Below are 9,611 nucleotides of genomic sequence, written 5' to 3' on the forward strand. Positions count from 1 at the left end.
CTTAGCATCTCGGATTTTAATGACAGAATCACGAATAAATAAGGATAGAATTAGTTTGGATTAAAGCCACACAATGCGTATCCAAACGCTAACTTCTCCAGTACTAGACTAGCAAATACTTCGTGTCATGCATAATCACACTACCTTATGACAAAATAAACTCTAGTTGCTCCCATTTCACTGCGCGTTTGCTTAAAACACACAAGAAAGAGGTGAGAAAACTGCCATTCTGGCGCAAATGCCGACTGTTTGCCAAACAATATAGCCTTGAAGTGGTGACGTGACTTCACATGTTTTTATCTTTGCTACACCCGTACCGCTGTACCGCAGCACCGCTGTACCGCAGCACCGCTGTACCGCAGCACCGCTGCACGGTTGCTTGGGGATTGGGGAAACTGTCAACAACATCGGAGAATTTGAACAACATTGGAGGTATTTTCAAATACCTTTTATAAGACAACGCGCAGTGAAATGGGAGGAACTAGAGTTTATTTTTTTTCATAAGGTAGTGTGATTATGCATGCCACGAAGTATTTGCTAGTCTAGTACTGGAGAAATTAGCGTTTGGGTGCGCATTGTGAGCCTTTAAAAAACCAACTCTACATAATGACAACCTATACAAGATGGATACTTTTGAGTATTACTTCGTTTTCCTCGAGTAGTACTTACAGAGTGAAACCACCTCTATAGCACAGAAATCTGGCATTTCTTGGATTATTTTCCAAGCATTTCCCACAAGTAAAATCTCATCCCTTGCACTTTGCCTTTTAACTGAAATGCCACTAACAGCTATTTTTACACGAGGACTTACTGGCTGCTGCATTATTCATAATGAGAATTCATGCAAATTGCTGTAGAATATTGTATATGCGTTGATGCACACTGACATCACCCACCTTGTAGTTGTTGTAGGCCCCTCTCATCACTTCATACAGGTTCATATAGCTTGGTAGATTGAAGAAGGAACCCAGTAACACTTTCTCCTTTTTCTCCTTCTCCTCTTTCTTCTCTTTTGTGGCATCTGCCTTGTCAGGTGTTCCTGATTTAGCAACACATTTTTCATGTTATAAAGCTCAAGCTGTAACTCCTGCATCCTGCATGCTCTAAAGCCATCCCCTCATGTGTGTCTGTGACTCCAGCAGCCCGTAAGTGCGTGCTCATTACTAGCAGCATGACGAAATTTCAGTCGGATAGAATAGTGTTCATTCGGCACCTAGAAGAACTGATGACTTCAAAATGTGCAATGGCTTTACCCTTAAATAACAGATAAACGAAGCAACAAAAGCTTTGCTGGCAAAAACTGATAAGTCCCTTTTAATAAAAACAGTATTGTACCAAAAGCAAACATATGTTGTGCCACCCTTGTGGATTATGCTGGCGTTTGCTTAGATAGCTTTTTTTTAAATTTTAGGCAACTTTCAGTATTTTAATGTTGTACAATTTAGAAGTGATATATCTCTGCTAATAATTCTACACAATTCTCAATGTTTTGCAGAATATAACAATTACTTTGTTAGATGTGGTTAGATTGCTACATGACTAATACTATAATGAATAGCTTACTATCACAACAATAAGCTTACTAGATTCACACATGAAACACGACCATACCATCCGTTGTTGTCTTGCTGGAGGAAAGTACAGCTGCCTCTTTGCCTTCCTTCTTCTCCTCCTTCTTAACAGATTTCCTCTTAATGGGGCTCAGTGACGGAGCATTCGGCAGGGAGGGTAGGACGGGCTTGCTTTGCGGTGGGCCGGGTTGAATGCCCTCAATCACATGTGTACAGATATTCAGCAATCTGAATATACACAGGCATCAAAGTTGTTAACGTCTCTCCCCGCATTCTCTCAGTTAATAGATTCAGTTACAAGGGTGTTTTATATGGACTGGTATACCTAGGTGTAAAAGCAATAAGGAGATGAGAAATTTGTATACTAGTTGGCATTTTTATACAAAACTGAAGCAATCGTAATTAAGCAAATATAACAATACAAAATAAAACCAAATAAAGTTTTTTCAAGTAATTTTTTCAGTTCTAATTTTTTTCGGTACGTGAATCAAATCAAAGTACATCAATCCCTGTGCTTATTATAATTGTTGGTATCACCTGACCTACCCCACATTGTTATGTATAGTTACTCAACTAGTACGGGCTATTCATCACTTTGGACCCAGCAAATTTTCTCCAAAACTTACTTCTCACAAATTGTGTCGATAAGCTAATGTAATACGATTATGAACAGCTGTAAAACCTGGCAAGATGCAGCAGTAGGTTGTCAGCTAGTGCGCCCACGGCTTGATCGTCTAGCATCGACCAGCTCTGACCTTCAGTTCTCTCCTCCTCTGGTCTCAACGCCTTGTACGCTGCACCTGTGCAAACAGATGTTCACTTGTTATCAGTGCCAATCACAACCAGCAACACAACTCCATAGATGTGCAGAGACAGTGAGAGATGAGATTAAGTGTGATGAGTAGACGTGAGAAGGGAGAGATGGATAAGTGGAGAGATGAATTCAATTCAGTGGAGAAATCTGTGTCAGAGTAACACAATTGCAGGCCCACAAACTGATCTCCACGAGTAAAAGCAAATAGAGGAGCTCGATCAATCAACATGCACTAATGTGTATGTGACAACAGTGTAATCTATGTAGATCCCACCATGGCCACCATTTCTGTGCGTTCTTCGTGGCAAATTTATAATTCGGCTTTCAGAAATCCATCCTAATCGTAAGCAATTTTTTCTATCAATAAAGCGTATCATAGCTGCATAGGATATTGTACATCAAACAAAGGACACGATCTAGCAAATTACTAGGGGTGAGAAAAATACATGCAGTCTCACAGTCACAGGTGCAAGGTTGCTTTAACTGTGATTGGAAAGCTTGGAGGTGCGACACGAACCAGCAAAGATGTTTCCGGCGAGAAGCAGGGCGTGTTTGTGCGCAGTGAGGTTGAGCATGGCGGACGTCGATGCCAGCACGTTGAGGATGAGAGCGAGGGAACCTCCGCTCGACCCCATGCTCGGATCCTGCAGGTTCAACTTCATCCATTTGTCACGGTCCGTCAGACTGAGGCGAGAGAGGAAACACGGCGTGAAATTAGCACCGGCCCACCGGCATATGCCGGCTAATTATTTGGAGGGCCGGTTACATTGGCAAAACACCGGCCCTCCGAGCCGGTGGTTTCAGCCGTTTTAGCGAGTACCTACATTTTTATTTATAGCATTAATGAGCAAGTAGCCTACATTACTGTTTTACCTGAAGTATCACACCATAATTTGTCAACGTTTTACAAATTTAAAATAGAGAATGCAAGCGTAAAACATGACATTGATTTTACGAACAAAATTTGTGAAGGCTGGTAAATTATGGCGAGGGCTAAGTAAATGCTGTTACCAGCCCTTCTGGCTGGTGAAAAAAAATCTGAATTTCGTGCCCTGGGAAATGCAAAATAACCTTCAAACGAGTGACCGCCCTGTGCCTATGGCTTTATCATGTCAAATATCTCAAGAACTTAAGCCAAAATTGATACTAACATAAGCATCAAGACAAATTGTTAAGCCATTTGCAGAAGTAAATCGTAAATACTGACCTTCTGCGGCCACCAAGTGCAGGGTTGACCTTAGTAGTTGGGGTCAACTCACTGTGAGATGGAACCAATGGCAGTGTAGCACACGTCCAAGCAGACGGGAACTTTGGCACGGAATATTCTTCCGATAACAAGCATAGCACGTGCAAGCAGCCCAGCTGTACGGAGAAGAAGATATCGTTTTCCAATGACGGACTTACCGTGACCGTACAGAAAAACAGCTAATTGTTGCCTAAACTAATGGCTTTCAATTGTAATATAAACATGCCTAAAACTTACTTATTCTTGGCTCTAAATTACTTGCAACAAGTATATGTAGAGTTAGCAAGTGTCAATAAAGTTAAAAAGTGGAGCAACAATATACAATATCAACAATATAAATATAAACAATTTAGCTATGGAAAGCAGTATTTGCCACACACTAGCTTAGCTACATACAGTGAGGTGATTAGATGTGGACTGAATCAACTTCTGCATCAAAGCCTGGATAACTCTAGATAATGCAGACTCCAGCCCTGTACTATATGCCGCTCCAGCTACTTGGCTGTATGCTCGCACCAAGCCATGCACTGTTGGCTGAAATACAAATAAATTGCTCACTTTCACAGAAATATTTTAACAAACGATTTCTAAAAAGGAATATTGAGTTTGAATCTAGATCCCGATTGCTTAATTACCATTATTTTATTTTATAATACCCAATTAAGCACCATCATATGATGATAACATGATAACATGGCAATGCCATATGTATGTCACTAGAACTTGGGATTGGTTCACTCAGATACATACAGACATAATTAATGTACTATGATGAATATATCAAGCACTCAGTAATAACAATTATATTATGAATAATTACAAGAGCAATGAAAACAATAGCAAAAAGCAACAAAATCAACGACAACAACAACAAACAACAACAACCTGCGATATCTGCTCATCGGTGAGAACTGGATCCAGAAACTTGCATGTAAGATCACGAGCCTTCGTCACAACTGGATCTTGCTGTGGCGAATCCATCTCAAAGAACAGATTAGGCACAATCCTGCAAGATGTGCATAACAGCTCATCAATAATATCAATACTAATTGATTAATATCTTAATTAATTACCTTAATTTATTAATATATTAATCAACAATCAATCTCATTACCACAATTCTTCTCTACTTCCCCTAATCACGTTGTCATAAACATTGACTGCAACATTTAGTCACGATTTTTTGACATATCACACATTTACTAATGAGTTGCTGAAGTTGTTTGGTGTTCTCAATACCACTATCAGTATCAACGTTACCCGAACAGCACGGCAAAGAACACATGTTCAGATGATAATCATGAGAACAAAGAAAAAAATTCCTGTATGAAATCAAGCACCATAATAATATAAATGACTTGAAATTATGAGACGAGAAGCAATGTGTCTTACTTGACGATGGTAGTTGCAGCAGCTTGTCTCACCCTCATGTCCTCATCACCAATGAGTAAAAGCAACACGTGGTGTAGCACTCTATCCTGGAAGGGGACCTAAAATGGAAACACCTTACAAAAACACGACTAACAGGAGAAATATCTGAGAATCTCAGAAGTAGTTGCTGAAGATCGCTATATATATATATATATGCTTTTGACAAGTTAAAATGCTTCCAAGAATTAATTTTTATCTATTATGTAGATAGATAAAATACACCACCTGCTTGTGAAGTGTGAATTGCTGTTTAGAAGTCTCCAGGTAACTCAGAACCTTGTAATCCAGGTCACCCAACACATCAGCTAATTCTACCTATAAACATAAGTTTTGAAAACACAATATACCAAATTCACACAGCTATTGAGAATATTTTGAAATACCAAAGGTTAAAAATTAAACCTATAAATTGCATCAATTTAAAAAAACGCAATGCAGAAATAGCAGATACGATACAAATATATTCTCTGCTACAGCCAAAGTGCAGCAAGCATATGGTTTAGATTTAGACAGTAAGTTACAGGTCATTTCAAATTCATAGCTTTCAGATGCGCGATGCCATTAAAGTTGCTTAACCTCGCAGCTAAATGCATATATAGACCTACTGTGAGCTCCGTCTATGTTGGCATAAAATTACTAGAACTCATTTGTATTGCTACTGTAAGTGTCCGTTGACTATCTTGCGTTAAATCGGGGATTATACACCTCTGTGCGGAATTTACCGCAGGAGAAGAGAGTTGAAACGGCAGTCACGGTTGGGATGGTTTTTATCCGGTGGAATTGCACGCCGTAAATCCTGCTCATACTGCGAACATTTATGAGCTGGTTTATGTAGAATAGAGGTCATAACGTGTTTAACCTTGGATCACGCCTGATCACGACGATCTGCATGAATCTGATCACTGTTTGATCATCTGCTGATCATTCGCCGACCGGATATATTGAATCTGATGAATCTGTAATGGTTGATGTTATGCTGATAGCTCCGTTAATCTAGTAACTTTAAAGCACGATCAGACGTAAACTACCTTGTCTCTGTCTGATTGTTTTGATCTGCAAAGAACTGGAGCGGGTTTTGAATCGTTTAAACACCGACTGCGAACGATGTCCGACTCCGACAAAAAACTAACCCGTATGGTGGTGAAGACCTGTCAACTCGCGAAGACTCCGCGCGAGTCAGAGGCTCGCAAATAGCAACAAACGATTCGTAGAAACGTGTTGAGAAAAACCTATCCGTAATGGTGATGAAGACTAGCGTCAATACAAGACTCTGGAGTCAAGACTGGCTCGGAAAATCGCTAACAGAGATTCCGTCGACAAACGTGTTGAAGAGAGAGCGAATCCGTAAAGGCCTTGGAGGCAAAATGCAGAGATGCGCGATGAGATCAGCTTCAGCGAGGAGAAACCTACATGGAAGTGCGGACGAAGGCTCAAACATCTGGCGATTGAACACTCGGTCCAAATGAAGCAAGCTGAGTTCACCTAGCGCAACATTGCTAGGACAACTTGTGTACGCGCAACGCGAAGGTGTTCTTCAAGACGTTCAAAACATAGAGCGCATTATCGCGGACTTAGCCTCACAGAATCACAGCCAGGTTCACGTGCGGCGTGAGGCGAGTTGTCAATGGTCGCTCATGCGCCCGATGAGAACACCGTTAATGATAAGCACACACAGCTCGTCGCTGTGCGATACCCGATCCTAAAGGCGAAAGCCAGCCTATCGCAGGAAACCTCCGTCGACCGACATGCTAAGTACCACATGCAGAATAGCGTTATGGGACTTAGAATGCCAAAGACCAGAGATGATGAATTCGAGGAGACCTCGATCAACTATTTCGTTCGCGCGGGCATGATGAGCACGTACGGGGGACGCAATAACGACGATTGGGTGGCATCAAGGTATATCTGTTGTCACAGGTATACAGCCTGGGGGGGGGGGGGGACACACGACTAGTGAGATCGTTTCCTCGATGGACCCGGAGCGACCCCGGGTCTATCAGAGGCGAAAGCGTGACGAAGCGTTTACGGCGGCTTACAAAATTGTCAATGGCTAACGTGAGCAAGGTTAAACGGGCCACCGATTAAACCGAAGTAGCGCTCGATGGAAGAAAAAAATTATTATCCTAGGACGCAGCTTGTTGCAACGAAATAGGGAGATAGGGTGGTCTCAACCATATAGGAGAACCCGGAGGCGTTTACGTAGCTAATTAGTCGTACCCTTTGGCCATGGTAAGACGCTGGCGCAAGGAGCAGAGATTCTTGAATGATTGGGCGGCGAAACGGTAACGTAATGAAACCGCGGTATCCAGGGTTCATGGAGTGAAGCGGAGTGCTTAAATGACCGCGTATTAGCGATCTCTCGTAAGATGTCCTCCGGAGCAGTTCGAAACAAATGTGAGCCAGCACGGGAGAAAAGAAGATTTTATTCTAACCAACTTCGCTCTACAGGTCCCGAATGGCAGGGTGAAGAAGGAAAGTTGTTGTTCTGCAAGGGGGTGATCATGGATACGTGACGCAGTGCAAATGCTTTACGGAAAGTCTGTTAGACGAACGGCCGTAACTTGATTACCAGGAGAAGAAGCACTTTGGCCTTTAAATGAATTAACCGACTAAGAGCAAAGATGGGGTAGGGTAGCAAGGATTCTTCGTGTTGACTTGCAATGGGAAACCATAGGCTATTGCATATAGTTAACAAACGTCCAGGAAAGGCCTTGATGGATGGCCCGTGATTCGAGGATAGGGAAGCAAATGTGCAGTGTAAATCAATCAACCAAGGATAAGGGTTGCGAACCTGGGCATTTCGAAGTGGTAGCCGCTTGTTCATGGCCAACCACGAGCTTACTCGGATCGTCTAAAACATGCCCGGAGGGGAATTCTGACGAAATATCAACCGTCGACGACGATGAGAAACCAGCGAAAGGGAATGTCAGGTGCGTTTCTGCGATGAGAGTGTTCAGTAGGCTGATGACCAACATTTCCTTGGACTGACGACACGCCTGCGTTGAAGGGGAACGCCCGTGGTTCGGGAGTGATATTCAGTGCACGGGATCGTAAGACAGATGGCAGCGACCTGCAAGGCGTACAGGTTACTTAGTAACTCGTGGGTTGCAGCGTCGACGGATTGCTGATCGGATGACATCGTAGCGCTTGAGAAGCACAGGAGAGAAGGAAGTGCTAACATGGTCGTTTCGCCCGTAGTAACGAAATTTGTTGGACGTTTTAACGGTCCCACTGAATAAGCACGTGATCGTAACTGTATGTGTTTAATGGCGCTGAAGCCGATAACCAGCTGAATGACAGTTCCAAATGGGATACTGAACCAGCGATTCCAACGATATAACTTGAGGCGGTCGAAATGGTAGCTAACGATAATCTGCTACTTTCACTGGAAAAAAAAAAATTTAGGGAAAGGGAAAAAAAACTCTACAAAAATGGATACGTATTCTTATGAAGATCGGTTGGCCATGGAGACCTTGATGGCACCCGCAGCCTGCCGACAACCGGGTTCTCGCGAGCAAATAGACCAAGTTTCTCGGGAGAAGCTTGTCAGCCAGGCTTAACATACGAAATACAAATGCTACTTCGATAACTTAGTAGAGCGATCGTCTCGCTTGGCCCCGTAACTTCTGAGTCAAGATGAACTGGGAAGCCAGGTTGACTGCTGGTATTACGATACCCAGTGGTTTCATGACCAGGCAGAACTTGACAAATTGAGAAGTAGTCTTCGACGCTCGTCGAAATAAGGAAAAACGGGTGTATCTTTAAAACGAGCTTTGTCCAGGGGCCCAGACTTCACAAACGTCGCTAACTGGGCGTACTGTACGCCAGCCTTCGCGGGAATGCCCCACGCCTTCCAGGCTGAATCATTTGAAAGCATGTTCCAGACAGGTCCACGTGGATGGAACGACCGCAGATGCATTAGCGAATTCTCTGGTGGCCTGGATGGCGATATAGTCTACAGAGCCGATTGCTACGGGCATGATGTAAATATTCCGGCGCTATATCCTCCAGTGTTGTAACTACGGTATTTGCGCCGTAACCGCGATCAGATAAGTGAGGGAAATATTTCGTCAAGAAGCCATGAACACGTGAGAGAAGAATTTAACGTCGAGGACTGACTAAGTCCGTGGCTTACCGACGTCGAGTGCAATTCACTGAGTAGACGGATGTAACGATGATCTTGGTCGAAAGGGCGATTTTCGTTTGACAATGTTGTGCGTCAAACTGCACGGTGATGTTCTTGCTCAATACCCCGCGATGAACCGAGCAGTCAGCGATTAGAGGAGCTTGTCGCAAAGGAATTGCCAGTGGAACGTGACTTGGTGCTGGTGGGACCGAAGTGGGAGAGAGAGTTTCAGATACCAAGACTAATGTAAAGCAAGAAGCCGTTAAGGCCGTTGGCATACTGTTCCGTCGTAAGCTGTCGATTTACGATCATGGGGCGTCGCTCCAGTACTGTTACAGCGGAAGTTCGTCAGCCAGGCCCTATGCAGACATCGCCTGGGTTTGGAGACTGAGATTATTTCGGACGCGTATGATCGGTCGCTGG

The 9,611-nt window shown here is 43.2% G+C and overlaps 1 protein-coding gene across 1 annotated transcript in view; it reads right to left on the minus strand.

The window, feature by feature from the left end:
* Window positions 1-9,611, minus strand: part of LOC106805659 (huntingtin-like) — a 61,270-nt gene that overhangs the window by 36,964 nt on the left and 14,695 nt on the right. Inside the window, exons 16-24 of the mRNA XM_014807352.1 lie at window positions 5,288-5,377; window positions 5,024-5,121; window positions 4,517-4,637; window positions 4,028-4,165; window positions 3,593-3,747; window positions 2,903-3,069; window positions 2,254-2,371; window positions 1,612-1,799; window positions 897-1,039 (exon numbers count right to left, since the gene is read on the minus strand). Of these exons, the coding sequence (XP_014662838.1) occupies window positions 897-1,039; window positions 1,612-1,799; window positions 2,254-2,371; window positions 2,903-3,069; window positions 3,593-3,747; window positions 4,028-4,165; window positions 4,517-4,637; window positions 5,024-5,121; window positions 5,288-5,377 (1,218 nt within the window). The remainder of the gene's footprint in view (window positions 1-896; window positions 1,040-1,611; window positions 1,800-2,253; window positions 2,372-2,902; window positions 3,070-3,592; window positions 3,748-4,027; window positions 4,166-4,516; window positions 4,638-5,023; window positions 5,122-5,287; window positions 5,378-9,611) is intronic.

Source organism: Priapulus caudatus, unplaced genomic scaffold, assembly GCF_000485595.1.
Source record: "Priapulus caudatus unplaced genomic scaffold, Priapulus_caudatus-5.0.1 Scaffold7, whole genome shotgun sequence".
In the NCBI taxonomy this organism is placed as follows: domain Eukaryota; kingdom Metazoa; phylum Priapulida; class Priapulimorpha; order Priapulimorphida; family Priapulidae; genus Priapulus; species Priapulus caudatus.